Source organism: Aythya ferina, assembly GCF_964211825.1.
Source record: "Aythya ferina genome assembly, chromosome: 4".
In the NCBI taxonomy this organism is placed as follows: Eukaryota; Metazoa; Chordata; class Aves; order Anseriformes; family Anatidae; genus Aythya; species Aythya ferina.
Window position 1 is genome coordinate 63,829,685 of NC_140300.1, and position 27,855 is coordinate 63,857,539.

At 52.6% G+C, this 27,855-nt stretch overlaps 1 protein-coding gene and 1 long non-coding RNA gene across 3 annotated transcripts; both read right to left on the reverse strand.

The window, feature by feature from the left end:
- Positions 1-4,757: 4,757 nt before the first annotated feature.
- Positions 4,758-22,177, reverse strand: LOC311436014 (maestro heat-like repeat-containing protein family member 2B). Of its 2 annotated transcripts, XM_084517709.1 has the most exons (43): positions 22,003-22,177; positions 21,362-21,554; positions 20,415-20,869; positions 20,119-20,234; positions 19,887-20,009; positions 19,629-19,797; positions 19,309-19,407; positions 18,813-18,967; positions 18,491-18,634; positions 18,279-18,371; positions 17,911-17,980; positions 17,688-17,801; positions 17,366-17,439; positions 17,031-17,150; positions 16,697-16,789; positions 16,389-16,542; positions 16,194-16,234; positions 15,898-16,036; positions 15,535-15,587; positions 15,311-15,421; positions 15,020-15,139; positions 14,750-14,857; positions 14,189-14,347; positions 13,876-13,998; positions 13,590-13,669; positions 13,359-13,458; positions 13,151-13,246; positions 12,732-12,836; positions 12,498-12,621; positions 12,230-12,351; positions 11,817-11,969; positions 11,502-11,653; positions 11,100-11,241; positions 10,714-10,904; positions 10,432-10,569; positions 10,141-10,252; positions 9,863-10,009; positions 9,382-9,564; positions 8,867-9,022; positions 8,640-8,762; positions 8,438-8,531; positions 8,155-8,299; positions 4,758-5,733 (listed from the first exon to the last, which is right to left on the reverse strand). In XM_084517709.1, the coding sequence occupies exons 3-42, from the start codon at positions 20,437-20,439 to the stop codon at positions 8,190-8,192; spliced, it is 4,731 nt and encodes a 1,576-aa protein (XP_084373835.1). In that variant the 5' UTR covers positions 20,440-20,869; positions 21,362-21,554; positions 22,003-22,177; the 3' UTR covers positions 4,758-5,733; positions 8,155-8,189. The 2 variants fall into 2 exon arrangements, with proteins under 2 accessions (XP_084373835.1, XP_084373834.1); XM_084517708.1 differs by lacking the exon at positions 4,758-5,733 and having other exon boundaries at positions 7,553-8,299.
- A 153-nt stretch (positions 22,178-22,330) lies between these two features.
- On the reverse strand, positions 22,331-27,380 carry LOC311436222. The gene is made up of 3 exons (XR_014692679.1): positions 27,256-27,380; positions 22,810-25,045; positions 22,331-22,571 (listed from the first exon to the last, which is right to left on the reverse strand). It is a non-coding gene; the product is annotated as an uncharacterized lncRNA (long non-coding RNA).
- Positions 27,381-27,855: the final 475 nt, after the last annotated feature.

Here is a 27,855-nt window from a genome sequence, read left to right on the forward strand (position 1 = left end):
AGGTGGAAAACAATGGTTGTGCTTTGTTTGGTTTTGTTTTTCTGTTATGAGACTTCTGAAAGCTTAGAGCTTGGAGAAAACATGCTTATCAGGGCTGAGACTGGTTAGATACAGATGTGTGCTACGTTCTTATCTGGGAGACAGCCACATATATTAATAAATTAATAAAACCTCTTCTGTTAAAACAATATGAATAGAATGATGATCAGTATTCTGCACCTGCTGTAACCTAGAGAATTCATACATTTTAGCATGAAGCAATGTTGAAATGTCTTAATTTGTCCACGTGGTCACGTCGTGTCAACAGCAGTGATCTGATGGTGCTGGTTAGTCCAAAGCACGCTTCTGTTTTGGAGTTGTCTGTTAGCTGTAATTATCACCGTTACTGATCATAACCTTCTTACCCTGTGGTAATGCCTCAGGAAATTTTGTGCAGGATTTGCTGCAATGATAATTATGCTTCCCTAGGATAAGCTTATCTTCTGCATGGCGGTGGTATTGGGCATTGTGTTCTTGTATGTGAAAGTGTTGCAAATAGTGACTTGTCTCTTATTAGATTCCATAGTAAGAACAGGATCTGATCTGTGTGGAGATGGATCTGCTTGCTGTCCATCCAGGACTGTCCAGGACCTCCTGCAGCAGGCTGTCTCGTGTGTTTAGGCACAACCTGACACAGTTCAGGAACACAGAAATGGACTAGCAACAGAAGCAGACCTGTGAGGACTTGAGACTTGTGTCCACCCTTCTAAGCCTTGCTACCAGTACTAGTCATTAACAAATTATAAACTGTGATACGCTGGAGCCTGAATGTTGATCTTGTGCACCTCTTTGTATAGTAGAAGGCCCAAGTCCACGGTACGTTCCCCTGAGGTATAGTCTGATGGGTAATATGCTGTTTGCCATTTTTCTGCCTTGGAGCGGAGCGGGTCAGACGACTGCTTCCCATCTCAATTTTCCATGCTGTGGGGTTGATGAGACCTTACCTTTGTGAGACAATTTAGACTTTAAATGCTCTGCATTATAATAATAAGGAGCCAAAGTGCATTATAGAGCTTCTTGTCTGCCTTTGTTATTAAATCAGTTGCTGGGAGGCCAAAGTGAGCTTCTGATTTTAATGTTGTGCTGCTAAACTTTGACATTACCTCCTCCTTCCTTTTTTTTTTTTCCTGGTTAAGAGTGGAAATGTGTCCAAATCCACTCCAAAAATAGCACCTTGAATTTAAAACTTGATTTACCTTTCCATTTTGAAGAGTACGCGCAGCACTTGCAGCCTGATCTTTCTATTCCTTTCAATCTAACCACAAGCCTTTTATCTGTGAATGCATTTTAATTACAGGGGAAATAGGAGGCTTTAGGGGGTGAAACTGCTGTCACTTCAGCCACATTCACCTGCCCGGTGCAGCACGCAGAGAATATCCTTGTCAAGAGGAAGCTTTGCTCTTGGAATTGATTTATAAATAGACTTCCAGGATGTGAACCTCCCGTATACTTTGTGAGGAAATTGGCATACACCTGAGCTGCATTGAAAGATGGCCTTGCCATGAATTCCTTATGGCTCTGTAGACATGTTTTTTGGACTTTGAATAGAAAACTCCATGAGTAATGGGTGCGTAGCTGAATAATGAACAACTGTGTTAATTTTCTTGTAGGAAAGCTACAGCATATGAAGACCTTGGCTCTTTATGTGAGCTGCCATTCCACATAAACTTTTACAGGTATTGGTCGCACTGTTAAGTTTCCATACATGCTTGAACACATAATTTTTTCCTTGTGGAGGAATCCTTGGTCTTTTTAGTTCATCACCCCTGTATAAAAAGTGCTAATAGCACTCAGTCATTTCACAGGTGTGTCACAAGGACATATATCAGAGGCATTTGGTTATAGGGCTGGGAGTGCATGCATTCCTTGGTACAGCAGGGTGACAGTGTATTTGGATGGAAGACGCTGATCATTCTCAGGATCTGGGCCAAGGCTTGGCATAGAGGTGGACTCCAGCTCTCTGTAGTGATCCTGCTGTGGGATGAACACTTGAGAAAGTTGTAACTGGGAGAAGGTGGCATTTTTGTCCTTTAACAGCTCCTCCTTCCAAAAGTATCCTGTCTTTTCAGCTGTAGTGAAACTGGGAGTCTGGGAGCACTGGAAACCCTGTGGTCCCTGCTCCGAGGAGGCTTCAGTTGCTGAATTCTCAGTGGAGTAGTGGAAGTTTGGGCTGTTTTCCAGTCGTTCATCTATCTCTGAAGGGTGACAGGGTAGAGACTTCAGGATTAACGAATCCAGTTTGGAACTTAAAGTTGATACCATTTTGTTCAAATACTTGGATTATGTGTTTTTTCTCTAAATAAAGTATATGTTTCTTGTTGGTACTTTGAAAAATCTCATTGGCTTAAAAACCTAGATCAAATGAGTAATGCATTCTTCAAAATAAGGAGAAACTGTTGTGGACAATTTTTCAACACTTGACAGCTTCCCAACCAATTTACTAGCTCTCAGCAGAATAAATGAAGCTGGCCTGTCTCTAGCCTGACTGCTGGCTATTTCACACAGCTACCCTGACTGTTCTCTAAATTGAGCCCACGGAGAAGTTGCTGCAACGTGGAAGAACGGACTGAAGGTGCGGGGAGCTAATTAAATTGCAGACATGGGAGGCTGTGAAGCCATGGTTTCATCGCAGAGAAGTCAACTGTATTTAGGGAACAGATGTCCATATTAGCGAGCACATGTTTCCTGAGATCTGCTTCCATGCATTGTGTGGACATACGGCAGATGTAAGCAGCAGACAGCTGAACTTGCCTGGTAGCCCTGGATTCTGTCTGACAGGGACTGGAGCTGACAAGTATGAAGAGGTGGTCAGCTACGAATGACACCGCACTAATCATTAGTTATGGGACTTCATGCTAGATGTTGCCTCCAGCTGCTATGTGTAAACATTATTAATTTGTCATGAACTTCTCTAGTTCTCTTTGGAGTGTTCTGGTTTAGCTTTTTGCCTTCCAAGTGATGAGTGGTAAAACAATTACCCGAGGCCACAGAGAAGGTCTGAGCCTGAAGGCACGCAGCCATTTGGTTTCAGTTTGGACACGTACAATCTCTTGGAATCTCAGGCAGCTGTAAAACAGGTTGGGAAACAGCAAGAACAATCTTTGGTGTACTGGAGCAAATAGTAAAGGCTACAAGGTAATGCAGTTGCAGAAAATGTAGCTCTTAATATGCTGAGATGCATTGATAAGAATGTATACATCAGGAGAGGTACTTACTCTACTGTTTGATAGAAGAACCCAGTTAGATTACTAGTTTAGGCATTCCTGCGAGTGTTGCAAGAACATCTAGATTAATCTCAGAGTCCTACGGTAACCACTGGCCCTTTCTACTAAGAACGGTAAGCTGTAAATATTACTAAATTTTACCTTTAAGAAAAGCAACTGCTTGCTCAATCTAAAAATGAGATCTCTTTTAGTGTATAAAGCACTCACAAAAGGAAGGCAATGAGCAAGTTTTCTGCGTCTTTTTTTCTGTCTCTGCCTCTTTTGAGGTTAAGCCAGGAAGTATTTAACCTAATTAGAAGCAATATAAATATACGGTTAATACTAGGAAAAGCTTCTTAACAGTAAACACTGAAACTATGTGGCCCACGTGGCAGTGGAACCTTGATAGAGTTGAGTTCACTACAGAAAAATGGGGACGGTACCGTGTTTTTCCCTTCTCCAGGTTGGCCAGTCTGCTCTTTTTTATTATTTTTTTATTTTTATTTTTATTTTATAAGGGCAAATTAAGAATAAGTGAAGAGTTTAGTTATTTGTTTGGTTTGAAGGACAAAACAGTGCACTGAGGCAAGGTAAGCTTCTAAAGAAGGAATGTTCAGATCTGCTGAGTGAAGCAGCCTTTTAATGGGAATCCTAAAAAAGTCCCACGCTGCTCAGCAAGTTTCTTTGTCCCACTTTAATTTCACAGATTTCAGTCACTTAGGGTTGCGCACAGTCCAAGGATCCATCCCTCCATCCCCCACCCATTTTGTTTTAACTGACTACCACACGGCTGCTTTCATTCCACTTCCTCAGCAGGATGGGGGGGGGGAAAGAGATGGAAAAAGAAAAAAAAATAAAAAAATGTGGGTTTGAGATAGGAATAATTTGATGAAAAGGGGAAAAAAAAAACAACTGTCTGGAAGTAAAAGAGTGAAGATATTCTCTGCTTCCCATAAGCAGGCAATGTTAGGCCAATTCTTGGGAAGCAAGGCCTCAAAGTTGCTCAAGAAGACAAACACTTTCATAACCAGTCTGTTCCGCCCTCCTGCTTGGGCTCGAATGAAATTCTGCTAGTCACTCACGCTGTGTTCATCAAAATGATCCTAGCTGAGAAAACGCAGCAGTGCACTGCAAAGTGTAGCCTATAGACTGGCTGATAGATGTGTGAAGTTGCACACTCCCATAGTTCGGGATAAATGGATGTCGTGGTTTAACCCGGCCTAAACACCACGCAGCCGTTCGCTCACCCTCCCCCCTCCCTCTCTGGGACGGGGCAGAGAAATGGAAAGTGAAGCCCGTGAGTTCAGATAAAGACAGTTTAATAAGACAGGAAAATAATAATAATAATAATAATAATAATAATATAATGATGATAATAGTACTACTAATAATAATATGTACAAACAAGTGATGCACAATGCAATTGCTCACCACCCGCTGACCGATGCCCAGCCTAACCCCGAGCAGTCCAGCCCCCTCCCCCTGGCTAGCCACCCCTATATATCGTTTAGCATGATGTCAGATTGTATGGAATACCCCTTTGGCTAGTTTGGGTCACCTGTCCTGGGTCTGTCCCCTCCCAGCTCTTACTGCACCCCCAGCCTGTCCGTTGGCAGGACAGAGCAAGAAGCTGAGATGTCCTTGGCTTAGTATAAGCACTGCTCTGCAACAATTAAAACATCGGGGTGTTATCAGCACTCTTCTCATCCTAAGCCAAAACACAGCATTCCACCAGCCACTAGGAAGAAAATCAACTCTGTTCTAACTGAAACCAGGACAATGGAGTACTTGCTTTGAAGATATAACTTTCAGGCTTTATGGAGTAGAGGAAATTCAGCTTCTACTCTCTGAGGCACCAGCTTAAAATTTTGCTGTGGTGTCAACAGATAAACGAAGAGTACCTTCTGCATTCTAGTGTTAGAGGCGTAATGGAGAATAAAATAGCATTTCACTATTACTCTTTGACAGATGCAAAAATCAGATCTTATGTGTCATAATGTTCAGGGATGGATTGAAGAGAGTAGCTAGCATTTATATTTTGTGGTGGGAGCCTAGGTTCGTGAGGGATCAAATGCAGGTCGCAATGGTTTCCTAAGAGAGACCACAAACTGCTCCTGCAAGGAACTAACTTACAGCTACCCATGATCAGATCTATCTTTCTACTGCTACCTGTTATAAGTTGCCCCCTTAATTTTTCAGAGAGCATTGTATTAACCATAGAAAGGAATTTATTGAGTAAGCCAACAGCAAGCAAGACAGCGCTAGGTGGCTGGGGAGTCTCGGCTCCGCCAACAGCGCGCACCTCACCCCTGCCAGGTCCCTTTTTATACCTTGGTAATTCCGGGATTACGCAGCACATCCTGGTATATTCTGCGACTGCACGCACTGTTGCCAGGGGGTCGTCTCTGTCCCTCTGGTGGTCGTGAAGATGAAGGCCGTAGTCTTCCTCAGCATTGTGGTTCAACTTCTTTTTTTGTTTGGTCATGTTGGCCTAGTGTGAGACAGGAAGGCAGGATGTGGAGACACTAGGTTAGCAACTTCTCAGGAGATGGTTCCATGAGCTTTGCAGCAGGGTCTTTGAACAAAAAGAGGCAACTGAGATGCAGGAGAGAAGGGGAGGGGGTTCTCTTTTTTGTTACATTAAGCAAAAGAATTTTCATAGTGTCTAGCCAAGCATTATACAGCTCCTTACTTCAGCAGGGAGCTTTCGCAACTCCCGCTCCTCAGACAGAACTCCTTGTTTTTATAATACAAGAGACAATGAACAAACATTTATTGTGTATTACACAGATCAGGCCCAGTCAGCATGGGTTTATGAAAGGCAGGTCCTGCTTGACGAACCTGATCTCCTGCTATGACAAAGTGACACGCTGAGTGGATGAGGGAAAGGCTGTGGCTGTGGTCTACCTTGACTTGAGTAAGGCTTTTGACACCATTTCCCACAGCATTCTCCTCAAGAAACTGGCTGCTCATGGCTTGGACTGGTGTACGCTTCGTTGGGCTAAAATCTAGCTGAATAGCCCAGACCAAAGAGTCGTGGTGAATTAAGTGAATCCAGTTGGAGGCCGGTCACTAGTGGCGACCCCAGGGCTCGGTGGCTGAGTCACCATCCCTGGAGGTCTTTAAAAGATGTTTAGATGTAGAGCTATGTGATATGGTTTAGTGAAGGACTGGTCAGTGTTAGGTCAGAGGTTGGACTAGGTGCTCTTGGAGCTCTCTTCCAACCCGGATGATTCTGTGAGCATGTGATTAAACTTTACTTGCCTTGACAAGCCAACAGAAGGAACTGCTGAGCCACCTGTGCTAAGTGTCACGGGGCTGGCAGCCCTCAGACCACAGGGAACCTCAGCCTTGGGTGTCAGACTCCTTTCTTCTGGTGAAGAATGGAAAAGCTGAGGCAGAAGCGGCCATCTCACAGCTGTTAACGCCCACATAACAACTGTAACCGCCACCTAACAGCTATGTAACAGTCTCCTCAGGAAGGACGCTGAGGGGCTGCCTCACACCCACCAGGCGGAGCCATGCAAGTGGCAGCTGCACAGCGAGGCCCAGCCCCTGTTCCTGATCCCGGCCCCCTCTGTCACGACGCTCGGTCTCCATCTTGGTGCTGTGCTCGCACATGGTGTGAACACTGACCAGCTGCGTTGTGTGTGTCATTAGCTGCCTGCAGGGAATTACAGCTGGGGCTTGTCCAAACAGCCTGGGCAACTCGATGGCTGTCAGAGCTGAAATGTGAATGTCGGCTGCCCCAGCTGTGCCCTGTAAACATACTAACACACACCGTCCGGCCTGGCCGAGGGCTTGGCCCCAAAGCGGCCGCTGGGTTGGGTTTCTGAGCCCGAGTACACTGGCACTGGGCTCGATTCTCAGCCCCAAAACGTGCTGCTTACTCTCCGTGTGCGAGCGCCCGAAGTGGACAAATGAGCCTGGCTGAGCCCACAAAACACAGCAGGTGGTCTCCCTTTTCAAGCCGCCCACAGCTGCCCAACGAGCCTCCTCTAAAGGCTGAAAACCACAGGACTCTGCCTGCATTGCTGAGCCTGAAAAGCAGCCAAACAAGGCTCATTTTGAGCCCCCCAGAGACAGCTGATGGCTTCATCTCCACATTGGGCCCCCAAACCAGTGCACAGAGACTGGTGTTGAGCTACAGCGTGCAACATTTCACCTCTGTTTTCCTGCCCCAGCTCAGTTTCCCCAGGTACCTTCCCAGCCGCCTTCAGCTGCCCCCGTTTTGCTTTTCTTTCTGCCCCAGGCCGTGTTTGTGTAGTCCGTAGGTTCGTGCCCGCGCCAATAGGCACACAGAGTCAGAATCCACACAAAGGTCGTTTAATTAAATAAGTAATCATATAACTCTGCAGTCAGGTGCTTGGTGATCTTCATCAAAGCAAGCACGCCTCTGACTCGAATCACCATAATTTATATGCAGCAAACTTGTGAAAACTCTCTCTTTGGTTACATTTCATTGGCTATCTTAGCTCACCTAACCTATCTCCACTGAGTTTGCTCATTACAAAGGAGCAGCGGTGGAGGGAGGGACACCAAATCCCACATTAACATATGTTAATGCCCCTTTACGAGCAAAAGGTAACTATAATTAGAAAACCAGTCTGGAGCTGGCTTTCTCCTTCTTTTTACCCTTTTATCCCTTTCCTTCCTTGCTTCTGCTAGCTCAAGGCTACCTGTCTCTTTCTTTCGGCTGAAAGACTACACAAGCTACAGGCCTCCCAATTTTCTTCAAGGTTTCCTTGTTTTTCCCAGCCTTGTGACTACATTTGGACATAGCTGGGGGGGATCAGAGTACTGGTGCTTTGGCCATGACCCTCCCCATCCCACCAGTGCTGAGAGGCTCGCAGGCAGAGCTGCCCAGCCCCAGCTCCCACCAACACCACCCTGGGAAGGACCCAGGCCACACCCGCTGTGCTCTCTGGATTTTTATTCTGTGGGTGCTTAGACCTCCACAAGCTCGGGGACGTCTTCTGTGTCCCCCGAGAGGTCTTCTGCATGCTCTGGGATGTCGTCAGCATGCGTTGTGCTCTCTTTGTGCTCCAGGCTGGCTTCTGTAGGGTGGGGAAGAAGAGGCAGTGTCAAGATATGGCCCCTGGCCGTGCCCTCCTGGGCACCGTAGGGAAGGCGGCTGGGACAGCGCTTGGCCGCCCCGGTGGGAGCGGAGCAGAGAGCTCCGTCCCGGCTCTCACCAAGGACGTGGAGAGCGGCATCTGTGAAGGGCGTCTCCTGTGGTGACTCCTGCTGGTGCCTCAGTTTCTCCAGCAGCTCGGGAGCACGTGTCTCCTGGGGGAGAGCAGGGAGGTGTGAATTCTGCTTGGGCCAGAGAGGCCTCGTTGCCGAGCCCTCCGACTCCCATGGCCCCAGCATCCCCCCGGGACAGGGCTCACTCACCAGGTAAGAGTAGACATCGCGCTGCAGCTCTGCCCCACTGCACCTGATGGACTTCATGACGACCACCTGCAGCCCCTTTGGCTCGACTAAAGGAGCGCAGCTGTAGAGGGCTGTCCTGCAAGCCTGGAAAAGAGCATTGTGCTTGGTCATTCCTTCTCCTGTGCCAGGGAGGCAGCTCCTCAGGGAGCCTTTCTGTGGGATTGCAAATAAGCTCAGGGGGTCCTTACATTGGATACTGCACAGCTGGGGTCCTGGAGGTGCACGAAGAGTCTGCCCAACGTCTGCTCCACTTCTGCTCTGAAGAACGTGGTGAGATTGCCCTTGGCGCAAGCAGCCAGGGCCGTGTAGAGATGGAAGGCCGCAAAACGAAGGTCCTCTTGCTCCTGCAACCCAGAAAGCCATCTGTGAGCTGGGTCACGAAGGCATCTCCTCCCAGCCTCTCTCCAACAACGAAGCATCAGGGACTGACAACGGAGGGCGTGTGAGCAGTGCTGGTGGCAGTGGTGCTTTGGGAACGAGGTCACCTCATCACGGCCCCTTCCCTCCATGTGGAAGGTCCCTTCCTCATCCCATCCCTAAGAAATGGCACCTGAGCGCCGGGGCCCTCGCTGCGTGCCACCCGCAGCAGAGAGAGAGGGGCCGCAGCAGCTGGTTGCCTGCAGGAGCACCTCCACGCAGCACAGGCAGGCCCCTGCCCACCCCACACCCCCCGGACAAGTGGCAGAAAAGTAGGTTCACTCACGGCATCGAAGAACTTCCTGGTGGAGCGGGCGATGCTTTTGAAGGCCTCACCCAAGCCGTTCGCCATCAGCTTTCCAAGTATTTCTGCCAGGGCCAGCATGCTCTCCGCAGCCACCCCAGGACAGTCCGCCTTCTCCATTTCACGCCCCAGTGCTTCCACGGCGTTCCTCTTGTACCTCCGAAACTGCAAAGGCAAAGATGTGCACAAGCTGCTCGCGGCTGCTGCCCGCAATGCCCACCCTTTCTCCCCACTGCTGTTTCGCAAGGGGGTGCAGCTGCGGCACAACCCCGTGACGAACGGCACTGGCACGTTTGGCAGGAGGTTTCCCCGCTGCCACCGTGCTGAGCTTGGAGAGCAGCCTGGCTGTTGGGAAGCCCCCATCTGCCTGTGCTGCTCTGCCCCAGGCTCCCCAACTGCCCTGCAGCCCTGCCTGGCTCTCTGCTGGGGGGCTGCAGCCAGAGCAGAGGGAAGTGCACCTCACCTTCTTGGGCAAGCCACTGGCAGCACTGCCCAGGCCTCTCGCTGCTATCTGCTTCACAGCATGGCTCGGACTCTTCAGCTTCTCCAGGAAGACCCACACCAGGGGCTTCAGGAGACACTTCCCCTCAGCTGGCGGGTCCTTCACCACCTACAAGACAGCCAAAGCTCTGTTAGTGCCGGGAAGGGACCTGGGCCGGTCTCTTCCATGAAGAGACACCCCAAGCAGCAGTTTCTTTGGAAAAGCCCTCCGAGCCCGCCCTTCCCCACGTGCCGCCTCACCTCAGTGAAGAAAGCCAGTGCCGTGAGTTGCAGGTTTTGCGAGGAGGAGTGCAGCCACGGCATGAAGCTCCTCATCAGCAAACGTGAGATGAGCTGGGCACGGAGCAGCACTCTGCACACAGAGCACAAGCAGGTGACGTGGTCAGGTGGGAAGGCCCCGGGCCGCGGCCCGAAACGTCCCCTGCTGCGGAGCAGGCGCTGCCCTGCCTCCCAGGAGAGCTCCCCAGGCACATGGGAAGGGTTCTGCGGCTGCTTCCCAGGGGGAGGTGAGATGCAGCCCTGGGCCCTCACCTGGTCAGGAGCTGCACGGCATTGCAGTGCCACTTAGGCACGTCCAGGAACGGCCACACTCGATGGTTCCAGAGCACCTGCCGCCACCTCTCATCCAGGATTCTTCTCAGCACTTGTTCCAGAACAGCGCTGTAGCGTCTGGCGAACGAAAACCCACAGAAAACCCTCAGAAATTTCCACGCCTGGGAAACAGGGCAGCCCTTTGGCTCCCTCAGCATCACAAACAAATGTGCCTGGCTGGGGAACTGAAGCCCCCTGTTCCCTGCCCCTGCTGCTCCTTACCCGCACACCAGATCCTCTTCTTCCGTTTCCCTGAAGGCTTCTTCCGGAAGACTCAGGGGGGGAAACAGCACCAGCGTCCCCAGTTCAACGCTGACCCCCTTCAGGAGGACGGGAAGGAGGCAGAGAAGCATGTCCTGGGTTTCCTTCGTGGTCAGCAGAGCAGACATCACCTCAGAGATGGCATAGAGGAGCTGCAGGAAAATGTGACCCAAAACAACCTGTTAAACACCGCCTTTCCCACCAGCCCGGTGGTGCCCCTGTCCCCCGGGGGACTCTTCCTGCCTGCAAGTCTCACACCTTGTGGTGACCCCCAACTCCCTCACCCTGCTGAGCTAAGTGAGAAAGCAGGCAGGAAGCTGTAGAGATGCTCCTGCCGACGAGCATACCTTGAGAGGATCCAGCAGTTTACCAGCAACCGTGAGCCGATGCCTGGCTTCAGCTGCCTTGTCCAGCGTCAGAATTAAGTGATACAGCACCTTAGGCCCAAGGTCGCTGCTGCCCAGCCTCCTCCAGAGCCTCACCACGTCTCTGCAAGCAAACAGACGTTCACCTGTGAGCCCTGTCCTCTGGGACCCCTGGTGCCCTTCCTTCCCAGAGGCCAAACGCTCTCCTCGCCAGCAGCAGGGCGCACGCTGCCTGCTTCCCCAGAGACACGAGCACCCGGTCTCGCAGAGCTCAGGCTTCTGGGGGAAGAATGGGACCTGCTGCTTCCCTGGATCCCCCCACTGCAGGCAAGCCGTGGGGTTGCTGTTTGGTGGCCACGGAGGGGCAAGGGGGAGCGCACATACCTATCCGAGGCCAATTCTGTCTGGACGAGGGTGCCCACCACAGGCTGGATTTGTAAGCCGGCCAGGAGACAGATTGTCTTGAAGAGGAGGCCCTCAAGGCTCTGCTCCATAGTGTGCCTGGCCTCCCACAGGATCTTCGCGTATTTAGACACCTGCAAGGAAAGGGGCGAGAGGGAACACTTCAGCGTATCCTTCGCCTGTGCGGTCCCCTCAGCCCCGCCCGCGCTCGGGCTGCGTTTCTTCAGTCCACACGAGGTGCAGCACCACAGCCAGCAGGGAAAAGTCAAGGCCGAGGGGAACAAGTGTCTCCCGTACCTCAAGGTATATTTCGTTTCCATGTGTCTCCAGGAACACGATCAGCCAGTCGCCAGCTGCTTGTGCATGCTCCTGGTTAGTGCACAAGAAGGTCTTCACGATGGAGTCCATGAAGCTCCTGGCCTGTCCCAGGGGGAGGTACTGGCAAACATCCTGGAGAGAGAGGAGAGACTGTCACGGCTCTGCTCCAGCTCTTTTGGACAGAAAGGAGACGCGAGGGGCCTCTGAGCTCAGCAGCTCACTGGTCATTGAGAGGGCACTCGGGGCACACTCCTCTGTGCACACGCTATTTTTCGTACTTCCTGCAGCGGAGAGGCTTAGAACCGTCTCCTCTCGTCTTGCTTCCCTGCGTGCAAAACGCACCTCCTGACAAAGGCACTGGGGCCCCCACCCCACTCTCTGGAGCCAGTTACCTTCGCTATTTCGGCACGGTCCTCACACAGAGGCCTGTCCTCCACGGTGTCCAGCCTCTCACACAGCTCCCTGATGTCGGGCACTCGGAGCACCACTCTCCGAGCCCTCCCCAGGCCACAAGCTGTGAGAGAAGGGAGTCCTGGTTAGGGGAACTGAATCTCTGGGCCCAGACACGCACAGAGGGGGATGGGGAGCAATGGCCTCGCTGGGCAGGGAAGGAAGAGAAGATGGGGCCGCTGGGGGCCAGGAAGAACCCGCTTTCCTCACCTTGGATCCGGAGAAGGCAGCTGAGGCAGGCCCCTGCCCTCCGCCGGAATGTGGCCTGGGAGTCGCTCAGCAGAGGCCCCAGCGCACCGAGCAAGGAGCCGAAGCCCGAGCAGCTGAGTTCCTTCTGTGGGGGCGAGAGGCAGGAGGAAGGTCACAGGCAGCCCAGTGCCTGCTCGCCTCCCCGGGCCGTGGCCAGCAGGGAGAGGGAATGGGGCACGCGGGGCTCATACTCACCGAGCACTTGAAGAGCTCTTCGTAAATGCCCAGCAGCTGGGTGCAGAGCTGCAGGGCCCTCTCTTGCTGCCACGCGTTCCCTGAGGTGAGTTGGTACAGCAAGACCTGGGGTGGAGCAGACATGTCTTGTGACGGGCATCCTTCTTTCTCCCCCCGCCACCCCTCTCTGCCTCCCTCCCTCCTCTCCTGGCCCCTGCCCTGGGGCTCCGCGTGGCCCCAGCCCCGCCAAGCACCGGCACTGCCACCCCCCTGCCCTCCCCCAGGAGCCGTTTCCCCACCGGCATCTCCCTGTGCCAGCCTGGCTCTTGGCTCTGCCTCCCGCGGGGCCCGTTCCTTTGCCTGCCCTGGCATCGCAGCAGGGAACGGATCCCCCTCGGAGCATCCCCAAAAGCCCCAGCTCTGCCCCACGGGTAACTCACCAAGACCATGTTCGCGAAGGTGCTGCGGGTGCCTTCCGCTCGGAGGAAGGCTGACATCAGCTGGCCCAGAGCTTCCTCACACGACGTTTGCAGAGGCTGAAAGTGGGAAAGGAGGACTGAGGTTCAGCACCGCGGCAGCTGCCAGAGCACAGGGAGCGCCGAGGTGCGATCCCGACAGAGAGGTGTGCAGGGAAGGGCTGGCAGGTACCTGCAGCTCTGTGTCCGCAGGAGGGCACGACAGGACTCTCCAGCAACACACGGCCACCTGGGCGTGCCTCCTCTCCCACTCCATGCGAGGCTTCAGCTTGCTGGATGCAGAAAAAGGGGGAGAAAACAGTAAAACAGTGAGGGGCTTTACCAGCCGTCTCCAGAGTGGCCCAAACGCCAGCTGGGTTTGAGCCCCAGAGCCAGCCTCCCCAGCCTGGGGCACAGAGCTCACCTCAACTGCTCCAGCAGCCGAAGCACCTTGAGATGCACTTGGGACACGGGGCTGTTGCAGCCATCCTCCCTCATCAGGTCCTGCAAGGCCCAGAGAGACGCACTCAGGGTGGGCAGGGGCACGGAGGGGCCCGCACCAGCCCCTTCATCCCCACGGCCACCACAGAGCCACCGAGTGCCAGCGCCCCAGGGCCCAGCAGCTGGGGACAAGGAGCTGGGGGGTGGCCGCTGGAGACCTCCGGGAAAAGCTGCCTCCCCTGCGGGCAGCCCCAGCTCCAGGCACTCACCAGCAGGACCTTCAGCACCTCCACCTTCTTGCCGAGCACGAATCTCTGCTTGGTGTCCACAGCCTGGATGGCACGGATGATCTCCTGGATACTGTGCACCAGGGCGAGCTTGTGCTGCAGTTCCTGAGACCAGAGAGAGAAAAACACCAGTTGAACTGCTTGGAGAGCTGGGAGAGGAGCACGAGCGAGGGCTTCTTTGGGGCTGGACATTGAGGACAAAGCACGCAGGGGACGCTCAGAAAGAGGCCGTCCATCTCGGCACGTGGGGACACCCAGCCCTCCCTGCTCCTTCCTCTGTGCCCCACGCCCCTACCTTTGTTTTGCAGGCATCGAAGAGCTCCAGGATGCTGGCCAGGATGCGTTTCTCCACGCAGGCCAGCAGTTCTGCCTTGGGCGCATGCAGTGCAATCTTGCCATAGGTAAGCAAGACTGCAGCCCACGTGGCCTGATTTCTCCGCTGCCTGTACAGCGCCTGTGTTGACAAAGATGCCCCGAGATGTCAGTCCGATGCCCGGGCCGCCGTGAATTTGTGGGGCTGGGGAACGGGGCTGTGAGGGAGCTGTCTGGCTCGGCTATGCAGGGCCATGGAAAAGCATCTGAAGGAGTTTGTCCCGTTCCTGCCCTGAGGCGAGCAGCCCGTGCCCGTCAGGGGTGTGCTGGCCGTGGAAGGCTTGCCCGTGGCCCCCAGGCTAGGGGCAGAGCCAGCCACAGCTCACAGGGCTCCTGGCCCTCAGCTTTCTGCAGGGGGCAGGCGTCTTAGGTAGCTCTACCGGGAGGGACAAGTGCAACGTGGGTGCCACGACTTGGCCACCACCGTTCGGGAAGTGAAAACAGGGCAAGAGAAGGCCGAACGCTCAAAGCCTGCTGCCATTACCCTTCGCCGTCTGCTGAATTTGATGAGCGCCTCGCTGAACGTGCGCACTGCATCCAGGGCCAGGCGCAAGTGGCGCTCAGCAGCGTAGGAGACCACGGAAACTATTCCCTGCAATGACGGAGAAATGGGAGTGAGCTCTGGCACACGTACGACGGCAAGGCAGGACATTGCCCGAGGGAAACAGCAGCTCCCAGGATATGGAAAAGGTCCGGAGCAGGGACAAGGGGACACTGGGCAGAGCGGGGGCAGGAGAGGGAGAGGAACCTTCACCTGTTTGTCACACGGCCTGGTGGCATCCGTTTCTTTCAAGTATTTCAGCAGCTGCCCTTGGACGTGGGTGAGCTGCTGACAAGAGGCCAGCACCGTGCCGAGAGCCTGGTACAGGAACTTCTGCAAGAGAAGAGACCGAGCCCAAGCCGTGGTAGCGGAGGGAAGCACCTTTGGGGCGAGGGCAGGGGGAGCGGTGCCGACAGCCCGCAGGGGAACGCGCTCCTTCAGCCCCAGCCCCGGAGCCGGGTGCCCCGGGCTGTGCTGCCAGGAGGGCGCAGGCAGGGAACAAACCTTGTCCTCCTCGCTGCTGGAGGAGCTGCTCAGCTGCTGGCTCAGCTCCCGGCTCAGGCACACGATCCATAGCTGGTCCTCCTGCATCTCGTCCGCTGACTCCATCAGGAACTGGGGGGGAAAAAGACGACAGGAGGCCAATGTTGTCTCGCCCTTTGCCCGGGCCTTGCACAGGAGCTGCCGGGGCACAACTGCCCGCAGCCTCACCCCCGGGGATGCTGTACCTTAAGTAGATAGCACTGCCACTCTTCGGAGTCCAGGGAGCCCTCTGGATGCTCTGCAAAGCAAGAGGAAGCAAAATCCCTCACTGTCACTTGAGCCAGCACCAGGGAACAGTTCCGCGCTCTCCTTCCCTGGGAGCCCAAACCCCCAGAAGTCCCAGGCTTGAAAGGGCCTCAGATTGCCTGCACCACAGCTCTTGCCAGGCTGCAGACCCCAGGGGCAAGCCCATCCCAGCAGATCCCAGCCTCCACGCTGGCTGCCCGGAAGGGGGACGGCAGCAGTTCCCCTCCACCATGCTGGGAGGGAGGCTCTTTTCCTGCCCCCTCCAGCTCTCCTGAGCCCGGCGCTCCACACTAGCACCTTACCTTCCAGGTACTGCAGCATGCAGGGGATGCGCGTGGGCCACAGGTCCTTCAGGGATCCGTGGATCCTGCTCTGCAGGGCCTGCAGCAGCTGTAGGACAGCGGCCCCACACCCTCTGCACCCAGCAGAAGCCGCCACCACCTAGGTGAGGACAAAGAGAGACGGGCTCACTCCTTCTGCCGGGGACGCAGCTTCTCCCACCAGGGAGCTCGACCCCAAAAAGCAAAAGCAGCCCTGCCCCAGCACCTCCCCCTGCCCCTGGCCAGAAAAGCTCTTTCCCCACGGCCCCGCTACTCACCAGCAGCTTTACCAGGAGCGCCTGTGGCGTGGGTGTCTTGTCTGCAAGGAAGAAGAAAGGCAGGGTGAGCCCCTGAGCACCTCGCCCCCAGCCCCTCCTACCTTCGATGCCCCGATGCAGCTGGGAGGGAGGAATGCCCCAGGAGGGCCCCTGGCCGAGCCCAGCACACGTTGCTGGGGCACTTTCTGCTCTCACCTTGCCCCTGGGCAGCATCAGGCATCTCGGTGTCCTCTTGCCCTTCCGTTTGCTTCTGTCTCTCGATCACGGCTTGGAGACAGCGGGACAGCGCGAGCAGCAGGCTGCAGTCCTGGGCCGGCACCATGTACCGCAGGAGCCGTGGCCACAAGAGCTGCAGAGGAAGAGGAGGCAGTTTGGCACGTTAGCATGCCCATCGCGGCTCGGAGAGGGAAAGGACGGCTTTCCCCAAAAGGGGCAGGCGAGGGCTGGCAAAAACACCCTGCAGGTGCAAAGTGGCTGCAGCAGCGGGGAGCAAAACCACTTACTTGGGTCATGCCTCCAACGGAGACATCCAGAGACTCCAGGACATCTATGCACTGGGCCTGAAGGTCTCTTTCTTCTTGGAGGTCTTCTACTGCCTGCAAGACAGCGTTGGGAAACCCCCCGTTACTCCCAGCTCCTGCCTCAGGAGGCTCTGTGGAGGAGGAGGACGGCCAGGCCCCACGTCCCAGCCCCAGCTCGGGAGCAACGAGCGCTGCACAGGGCTGTCGAGCACACGAGGTTCTGCGGGGCCCAGGCGATGCTGCGAGTGCCACTGAGGGAGCTCTCAGCACAGCCTGGGCACGAAACCGAGCCGCGGGTGTCCCGCTCTGTCCTTACCAGTCTGTCCGAGGCCCGCCTGAACTCCACAAAGATGTGCGCCACCGCTTCCCACGCCAAGCATCTTGGGAGGCTGACGCTGAGCAGGTCCTTGATGAAACCCAGGAGCGCGCTCCTCACCTGTCAAGGGGACGCTGTGGTTACGGTCTGCCCCGCCAGCAGCCACAGGGAAGCCACCTTCACCTAGGGCAGCCCCCGCAGCCCATGGAGAGGCACCGAGCGTGCAGGAGAAGGCTTCGCTGCCTGGGCTCGGCTTTGTACAGCTCCACAACCTGCCGGCTCAGGGGGCTTCCCCTGCCCTACTGCTCTTGCTGTTCCTTCCCAAATGAGCTCACCTGGGTGCTGGCCTCAATGAACAAGGGCTGCACGGCCTCTACAATTAGGGGCAGCTTCTCTCTCACTGCAGGTTCTACAAGAGACACAGAGAGGTCCACGTTCAGGCAGGGCTCAGATGGCAGAAGGGATCCCTCGAAGCTCCCAGGCTTCTCATGCACAAGCGGGACAGCACAGCAGGGCTGGGCTCTGACTGCAGGGGAAGCACTGGCGTCCCAGAAGGACTTTGTTTCTGCAGCTCCTGCTGCCTTGCAGGGCCTGAAAGCTCCGACAGCAGATAGCTTCAGCCCCCCGACTGCCCCAGGCCTGGCCTGTGGTACTGACCGTCACTGCGTGCCACGGCTCCCAGCAGAGTCAGCGCTGTCCCGCGGATGCTCTTGTCCTCACTGCTCAGCTGGGACAGCAGGAACATGATTGTCTCCTCCGGGCAGATTTGAGCTGCGGGCAGGACACCACATTTTGCGTGAATAGTCAGAAAAACCCCACGGCTGAGGTTCACAAGGAAGTTGCGAGCACACGACGGGCATCGTCCCGTTCCCTCCCTTACCTTGAAGCACAATGCACTGCCTCAGTTCTTCTTTGTGGCCTGCGCTGTGCTGCCTGGCCTCATCCACCATCTGTGGGGAAAAAGGTCCATTTTAGAGAACGATCGCAGGCAGAGCAGCCATCAGAGGCTGCCTTTTGGGTCCCTTTGGGTCCCGGCACTCCAGAGGCCTCCTGCCAGGTGGAGGAGGCGGAAAGGGCTGAAGGAACTGAGCTGCCCCTCGGGCCTGCACAAAACAGCCAGGATCGGGGTGCTCACAGCCTCGAGGCACCTCCAGGAAGGTCCTGGTGGAAGGACGCCCTGCCCTGCCCCTCTGTGGCAATCCGGCCTGCAGGACGTGGGCCAGCAGCCCAGGCACAGGCTCCCTTTACCTGGTGGTGCACAGCAGCAGTGATGGCACTGAGCTGGTCCTGGGGGGCGACACCGTGAAGTTCCTTCAAGGTTGTCAGGAAATAACGGAGGTTCTACAAGAGAAGGGAGAGGACGAGCGGGTTAAAGGCACATGGGAAGGAAGAAACCCAGCACGCCTGCAGCATGGGGAAGCCCTGCCCACAGCTGCACCAGACCCCGCGCAACGCCTCACCTCTGTCACCCGGCAAGTCTCCTGGAGCTCCTGGTACTGCTGCAGGAGCCAGAAGACCTGCTTCCACACATTGTCCTGGTGCTGTGCATCATGGAGGATGACGGCCATCATAGCAGCCACTGCTCCCAAGATGGCCTGCTTGTCCTACAGAGGGAAGAGAGGCGAGATGCTCTGAGTGCTGTCCAGCACTCGGCGTCCCCCAGCACGTGCCTGCCTTGCCCACAAGGGGCTTTCCCTTTCCCTTCTCTCCAGAGGAGAGCCATCTCTGGCTCTCTCCAGAGGACAGCAAGCGTTCCCCTGCCAAAGGGCCAGCAGCTCTCACCTCCTCCTCCTCCTCACGGCCCAGCCAGTTTCCCACGGCGTGGCAGAACAGGCCGTACACCTGCTCGCAGAGCTGCGCCTCCCCGATGCGAGGGAAGGGGCACTGCTCCCAGGCACTGAAGTAAGCGTTGATCGCCCTCGACCACTGCTCCAGCACTGCACCACAAGAAAGGAGCTCGTCAAAGCTTGCAACAGGCAGCGTGCCCGGCTCCCTCACCCATGCCCGCGTGGAGCAGTCCCTGGCTCGCCAGGCTTCAGCTCGGGACCAGCAAGTGCTGTGCTCCAGGCATCTGGACTACACTACGGTGCCCCTCCTGCCCACTGCACCTCAGCCTCCTTCTCTACCTCCTCCTCCTCCTGTTCCTCTTCCCCTCCAGCACTTACCATTGCAGCCCCCACCCTGCCCTTCCCAAATTTGCCCCCCAGCATAGGACCACGCCGCCATCGGATCGGAGCGAGGCAGCGAGAGCCCGCCCGGCCCCTTCCCCTCTACTCACCACTGCAGATGATGCGCAGGATCCGGCTGCTCTCCACGTGGCTCAGCACGGCGTGCAGAGCAGCGAACGTCATTTGGGTGAAGGGGATGCACCGCAGGGCTGCAAAAGAGAGGACGGGCAGAGGGACAGAGGGAGCCACGGTCAGCCAGAGCCAGAGCAGCACCGCGGGCAGGAGGGCTGGGGAGAAATCCCAGCTCCGGGCGAGGAGGTGCCACAAGCCCACAGCCCGCCGGCCCAAAATAGCCTTCAGGGAGGGGCAGGGGCCCTGCTCCTGGCCATCATGGACCATATCCCAGAGCACAAGGCCAAAGGGGTCATACCATAGCTGCTGGCCAGTTTGCTCAAGGTGTTGAGCACAAACTCCTGGCATACTCCTCCCTTCATGCTCTTCAGGTGGCCCTGGTGCTCGGACATCACAAACTCGAAGTGGGAACGAGCCAGAGCCACCAGGACGTCACCAGCAGCTGCTGTCACTTCGGTCATCGCGCCCTGAAAAAGAGCCACAGGTGAAATGCTGCCCAGGAGAGAGCTGGGGAGAGGCGGGCTGCTCCGTTCGTCCTCCTAGAGAACAAGCTCACCTGGGCTGCCTTCACGTCTCCAGACACCTCTGCGAGCACTCGGTTGACAACGCCGCTCGGCAGATGGGTGTCATCTTCTTGCAAGACGTGCTCGAGGCGGCGATAAGTCTCCACTCGCTCACCCTAGGGAGAGACCACGACACCTCTTGCTTTGCCCTTATTCCTGGGCAGCTGCGAGCTGCTGCCCCTCACTCTGGAGAGCCCACAGGCAGCACCAGCTCTGTCAGCTCACCTCTCTGTCTTGCAGCTTCTCCAACAAGGAAGTCACGACGGTGGCAGAGGTGGCAAGAGTCTCAGACCCCGTCTCTCTGCCACCATTCCTGTGACATCTTCGTCTAATCCTGATCCCTACGCAAGCAAAGGAAGATGGAAGGAAACAACCAGTTTGCATCAGCTTGGCTGGCCGTGGGGATTCGCACCAGGTGGGGCAGGCATCCTCCCAGCACCGAGAGCACAGGCCGAGGACCCATCTCTGGTGGTGCTGGGAACTCATGGGGATGCGGCCCCCGGCCTCCCACTGCTCCTTACCAAAAAATCTCCTCAGCCTCTCCATCGCAGCAGGATCACCCCAGAATCTCTCTCTAGGTCCTACTCCTGCGGCCGCCGAGAGGCAATGGGCCACCTGCCCTCACGGTGGCACTTACAAGGCACCCAGCCATTGTGACCTCATCAAGGGGCCTTGCGCATCACAGAGGGTTGCCACAGAAACGGGGACACGTCACAGGGCAGGGCCGGAGGTGGCAGCACTGCTCCCCTCCGTGCCTTTGCCTGATTGTCTCCAAAGAAAGAAGGTTCTGTGCACGATGAGATGGTGTCTGTCTGGAAAAAGGTCCGGAGCAGGGCTGGGACAAGCCCCTGCCCCAAGGGCACAGAGGGTCTCTCACATGGAGACCCATCCTCCATGGTCTCCAGCCCCTCACACAGCTCCTTGAAGTCAGGCACTTGGAGCACCACTCTTCTCCCAGTCCTCGTCAGGCCACAAGCTGTGAGAGAAGGGAGTCCTGGTTAGGGGAACTGAACCTCTGGCCCCAGACACGGATAGAGGGGGATGGGGAGCAAAGGCCAGGGCCCTCCCAACCCTCCCATGGCATGATGCCACCAGCCCGGCTCTGTGGCTGACACATCCCGGGCCGCACAGAGCCCTCCTTCCCCTGGAGCTGTTTTGGGGCAGCGGGGCCACAGGCAGCAGCCACAGGCCTCTGCTTCCAGCTGCTGCATCCCCAGGTCCTCCCCACAAATTCCTCAGCGCAGACAGCACAGATGCTGCTCACTGAGGAGGAGGCAGGAGCTCACTTCCAGCTGATTTCTGAGTGGGAACGGTGATTGTGTAGGGCCGCAGAGCGCCCCGTCCACTCCCTTCGATGCGACAGTGTTTCTCGACTGGCTGGCCAGGGATTTAAACCAAAGGCCTCGCTGGGCAGGGAAGGAAGAGAAGATGGGGCTGATGGAGGCCAGGAAGAACCCATTTTCCTCACCTTGGATCACGGTATCAAAGAACTTCCTGGAGAAGCAGGCTATACTTCTGAAGGCCTCACCCAAGCCGTTCGCCATCAGCTTTCCAAGTATTTCTGCCAGGGCCAGCATGCTCTCCGCAGCCACCCCAGGACAGTCCGCCTTCTCCATTTCACGCCCCAGTGCTTCCACGGCGTTCCTCTTGTACCTCCGAAACTGCAAAGGCAAAGATGTGCACAAGCTGCTCGCGGCTGCTGCCCGCAATGCCCACCCTTTCTCCCCACTGCTTTTTCGCAAGGGGGTGCAGCTGCGGCACAACCCCGTGACGAACGGCACTGGCACGTTTGGCAGGAGGTTTCCCCGCTGCCACCATGCTGAGCTTGGAGAGCAGCCTGGCTGTTGGGAAGCCCCCACTGAGGAAAAGGCTGAGGTGCTTAATGCCTTCTTTGCCTCAGTCTTTAGCGACAAGACCAGTTGTTCTCTTGGGTACCCAGCCCTCTGACTTGGTGGCAGGGGATGGGGAGCAGGATGTGGCCCTCATAATCCACAAGGAAATGGTTGGCGACCTGCTACGGCACTTGGATGCATGGAAGTCAATGGGGCCAGATAGGATCCACCTGAGGGTACCGAGAGAACTGGCAGAGGAGCTGGCCAAGCTGCTTACCATCATTTATCAGCAGTCCTGGCTATCGGGGGAGGTCCCAGTTGACTGGCGGCTAGCAAACGTGACGCCCATCTACAAGAAGGGCCGGAGGGCAGACCCGGGAAACTACAGGCCTGTCAGTTTGACCTCAGTGCCAGGGAAGCTCATGGAGCAGATCCTCCTGAGAGTCATCACGCGGCACTTGCAGGGCAAGCAGGCCCAGATTGTTATAAGTTGCCCCCTTAATTTTTCAGAGAGCATTGTATTAACCATAGAAAGGAATTTATTGAGTAAGCCAACAGCAAGCAAAACAGCGCTGGGTGGCTGGGGAGTCTCTTTTTATACCTTGGTAATTCCGGGATTACGCAGCACATCCTGGTATGTTCTGCGACTGCGCGCACTGTTGCCAGGGGGTCATCTCTGTCCCTCTGGTGGTCGTGAAGATGAAGGCTGTAGTCTTCCTCAGTGTTGTGGTTCAACTTCTTTTTTTGTTTGGTCATGTTGGCCCAGCATGAGACAGGAAGGCAGGATGTGGAGACACTAGGTTAGCAACTTCTCAGGAGATGGTTCCATGAGCTTTGCAGCAGGGTCTTTGAACAAAAGAGGCAACTGAGATGCAGAAGGAGAGAAGGGGAGGGGGTTCTCTTTTTTGTTACATTAAGCAAAAGAATTTTCATAGTGTCTAGCCGAGCATTATACAGCTCCTTACTTCAGCAGGGAGCTTTTGCAACTCCCGCTCCTCAAACAGAACTCCTTGTTTTTATAATACAAAAGACAATGAACAAACATTTATTGTGTATTACATTTCCCAAGGATCAACTTTCTCACCTAAGGTAGTCCAATGCAGAAAGAGAGGTACTCCAAAGTTCTGTTCAGATATTGCCTTCTAGATCAGGCAGGTTGAATCAGCCTCTGACACATTGTCTACCCAAAGACTACTGGCAGAGTCTGATTTACTGCTTTAGACCCAAATCCAGCTACAAAGGAAGATAAATCCTTCCCTTAGTCTGGCTCAATCAACAGGCAACTGGAAACAGTTTTTAACACTAACAGGCAGAAAACAGTACAATATTCTAGATCTTCAAGCAAATTACTATATCCTTAAAATATTTTAATTCAATTCCTACTTCTTTGGTCTTGAATACAACTGAACTCACTTGTCTCCACTTCAGAAAACAGACATTTTTCTGAATTTTCCATTAAACCAAAATGTGGAGAATGATTTTGTGGTTTTCATCCATTTTCTTTTGGTTTTACTGGCACGTTGAAATGTACGGAAGAACAATCACTTGCTCTCATTATATTCCAATCTTCGATTACAGCACTACAGAGAAGATCTTATTCTGAAATTACTTTTTTAATGGGAATAAGTCAATCACAATTTATTGAGTTCTCAAACTGCAACTACGATGGCAAACACCGTGCATAAACTACATCAAGATAACAAATTACAGTAAGTAATATCCAACCACAGAAATGTAATTATACAGTTTCAGCATTTCTTATCAGGGCAGTTGAAAGAACTGAAATGAATCTGAAATCTACAATGAGTTGTGTTACATCCAACCTGAGATCCACCCGATGTGCTGAGCCCGCCGCATCCAGGCTTCAGGATCAAGCTCTGCGAGACGATAAGTGCTTCAGGAAAAAGGTGATGAAATATTCTCACATCCTAGCCTTTACAAATTCATATTCATTTCTGTTGGCAAGAAACTGGATTCCACTTCTCTTTCTATACTTATCAGTATCATTAAATACTACAATTCTGAGTATTACAGGCAAATCTCTAGTCCATCACTCCAGCACTAAGGACTGGGATACATCTGAGCTGCCTTTCTTTGCTTGGTAACAGGTATGGATGAAGCGAAAGTGAAGAAATACCTGACAACCTGTCACGTCGTGTATGAAAAGAGTACGAGTGCACATATCAACAGTTAGATAAATTATGGCCTGACAGACAATGGGTTGCAGTAAGACTCCTAAATGATGCTAACTCTCTCCATCAGAGACTTTGCTATGACCCTGAGCCAACTGTTTATCTTCTTTCCCCTCTCTATCATAACAGCTCAGATTGCAGCTTCTTTAGGAAAGAAATGCATCTATTTACTTAGCATAAAGAGTAAGAGACCCTTATCTTAATTTGATCCTCTAGGCACCATGGTAATTACAAACAACAACAATCAGTGGAAATGATCAAATAATTAATGTGAAAAAACACTGAGATGCATCTTATAAATTATTCAAGCAGCCACGGTTATTAATAACTTCCTAGATTATTGAAACTAAGCCAACAATAAAAATTAATTTATTTATTTTTCCTTAACCACTTCCTTCTGCTACCATCATTCTGTAAGACAGAAAACTACAATGGCGCGTTTAGCAGCAGTGGTATCCTCACTGAAATTAAGTGTTGCCTTTGGATAAAAAGGTTTGCAAGAGAATTTTTCCATTGCAATGATTTGCAAAGTCGTAACATTCGTGTCCATATTAAATTTTACAGATGCTTTTTTATTATTTTTAATTACCAAATATAAATTCAGGTCCTATATTACCTGCCACACCATCTTAAAATAATTCATAGAATCATTAAGGTTGGAAAAGACTTTCAAGATCATCTGGCCAAGGTTATGCTGTCATCCCATAACTCTGGAAATTTGTAATCCTAATTCAAGCACTAGAAATATAACATGTAATGTACATCAAAAGAAACAACATAATGCCAAGCACAATTTTCTACTACAATAAGCTGGGGATTGGCTGAGCAGAAAATTCATCTTTTGTGCTGCATGCATCAGTAGGCTACAAGTGAAAATCAGACCTCTGTCAAATGCTTGAATGATAATGACTCTTGTGAAGCTATTTCACAAGTGTCAGAAGACAACAGAAATGGTTTTCTGAAGTCCTGGAGTCAATTGTTAGCTCTCTAGAAGTCAAGGTAACAGAAATCTGGTTTTGCTCACTTTCACATTGTTCTCAATATACCCAGCTTTGGCTCCAGGTCCTCTGCATTCCACACTGTTGATCAGAACAAAGCGTTCCTAGAAGATGCAACTTTTGCACTGATCTGGAATAACACGGGAAAGCAGCAAGAAAATGAATTAGCTGCCAGAAACTAAGAGAAGGGAACTTACTCGTATTTTACATAACCGAGATGGTTAAAAGGCCAGGAACTCCATGCAAATTAGTTCACAGTGACACTGTTTGTAAAACCTCAGTTTTGCCACTCTATGCTTTATGGTTTAACCCAACAGGTAGCTGACAGCCACTTCCCACCCACACCCACCCAGCAGGATAGGGAAGAGAACTGGAACAAGGTAAAACTCATGGTTGAGATAAAGACAGTTTAGTATGACAGAAAAAGGAAAATAATAAATAATAAAAAGAATATACAAAAAAGTGATTTAAAATGCAGTTTCTCACCACCTGCTATCCAATACCCAGCTAGTCCCTAACCAGCAGCATCCCTGCCAGCCAGCTCCCTCCAGTTTCATTGTTCAATGTGACCCCATATGGCAGGGAATATCCCTTTGGCCTGTTTGGGTCTGCTGTCCTGGTTCTGTCCCATCCCAGCTCCTGCTGCACCCCCAGCCTCCTCGCCGGCAGGGCAGTATGAGAAGATGGATAGTTCTCAACTTAGTTGTTGAGCAATGCTTACACAACTAAAATAGTGTGTTACCAACATTATCTTTGTCCTAAATCCAAAATACAGCACAGTACCAGCCACTATGAAGAAAACTAACCCTATCTCAGCCACAACCTAGACAGCATAACACACCCGACGTACTAAGGATTACACAGCCCCATGATTCAACTTTACATGCAACAGATTGGACCAAAGATGCAGACTTCTTTTAAAGCAGCCCAGAATATACTGATGAGAACACATGCAGTATAGTCCTGGACTGCAAGTGTAAAGCAATAAAAAAAAAGCAAAAAAATAAAGCAATAGCTTCACTGAATGCACCGATGTATGAATGTTCCACATTTGGCTCTATGAAACAGTATGATCTGCAGCATCTTCACAGCTGTCTCTGTGCACACATGTAAAGAGATGGCTCATTTATATAGCTTCCTCCAAGACAGAAACAGTTTAAAAAGTAGAAAAAGTCTGCAGACATGCAGTTCTACAAAATTTGCCAAGTCAAAGTTGTTAGTTGCTACACTGAGGACACCTCCACTGTTCTCAGCAGCCCATGTTTCATAGTTTTCCATAAAACATTATTGAACAGGACCTCAGAAAAGTGTGTCTGCCTCCATCCCAATAAAGGAAAAGTGCAGTTATGTTGTTTTTCATTATCGTGCAAGAACTCGAACTGCGGGAGCACCAAACCCTGATGACACATGAAAGTGCAAGGAAATCAACAGACAACACAAGACATGAAGCATGGGTCAATAGCTTGTGGAAAAAGTTCTGTTCAAAGAAACAACTGAGCAGAGACTAGGCATAGTAGGAAGGGAAATTGCAGTCTTGCATCAGAAAAGGCACCATTTCATGAATTACACAGTACACTGTGCTAATACCATTTCTTCCTATATAGTCAAACACCTGGCAGAGTGTAACTAACAGCAGAAAAAAAAAAAAACATGTAGTGAACCCTTGGCAGAGACTTGTTAGCAAGTCTAGTATTACTGGTACTGAAAATTACTAACACCAAGAAACATTTCAAATGTATTCCTCACACTTTGAGTCAGAGCCCATGACTTTGCTGTACTGACACATGGGCTATGAATATCCACCCAAGAAATAGCACACGACAATACTACCCTTTCCCACTCAATAACCAAGACACATTTCAGACCTATAAGGAAAATGAAGCACAGCAGAATCACAGGTCTTTTTTTTTTTGGCCTTAAGACAATTATCACTTTGTGACATGAAAAGACTAGCACCAAGTTAATAACTCCAGACACTAAGTTTTCACCTTTATCATGTTTAGCAACCATGGAGTTTTGCATTATCTGTAACGATATGTCTCTGACCGTCCAGGTTGGACACCTGGTCAAGGAACAGGAAGCACAACTGCTGCTGCTGTTGTCTAGAGAATGGAGCTTGACACCACAGAGGCAAACAAAAGTTCATATAGCCAAATAATTTAATTGAGGCAATAAATTAGTATTTTTTACTGATTCTAGCCAGACTCCCTCTATGACTGAATCTCAGCTATAGGATGAAGCTGAGAACAGTGAAGTGCACAGTGATGACTCAACTAACATTAAGTTTTACTCTAAGAAGCAACCATTTCAAGTAGCCATCAGAATAAAAACATTTCTTACCTTCAGAGCAAGATACAGACAGTGTGCAGTAGAAAACATACAGGGACTGATTCTAAGAAGCACAACCAACAGTGAACAACCACCAGTTCGGCAAGTGCACTCTCTGCCCAGACTGAGAAGGGGATCCTATGGGGGAAAAAAAACAAAACAAAACAGAAAAACAACAAAAACACACAAAGCACGATGATGCTTCTAAAACCCTATGAGAACATATACATAAAAGGGACAAGTGGTCAATGCAAACCCATCCATAATCAAAATGCTTTATAATTGTTCAGCATTGATTTGAAAAGCTTACCCACCTCTTTCTCTTTTCAACGGTTCTTTAGCTTATAAAATCATATCACTTAATCTTCCACAGAATCATTTAGGTTGGAAGAGACCTCCCAAATCACCTAGTCCAAGCTCTGACCTAATGTAGTGGGTTTATGTGGCAAGGTTTTGGTAGCAGGGAGCCATAGGGGTGGTTTCTGTGAGAAAGATCTAGAAGCTGCCCCATGTTTGGGAAGGGCCCCATTGTTTTCCAGATCCGAGCCAATAAGCGATGTTGTTTTGCGCCTCTGTGAGAGCATATTTAAGACAGGGAAAAAACGCTGCGCC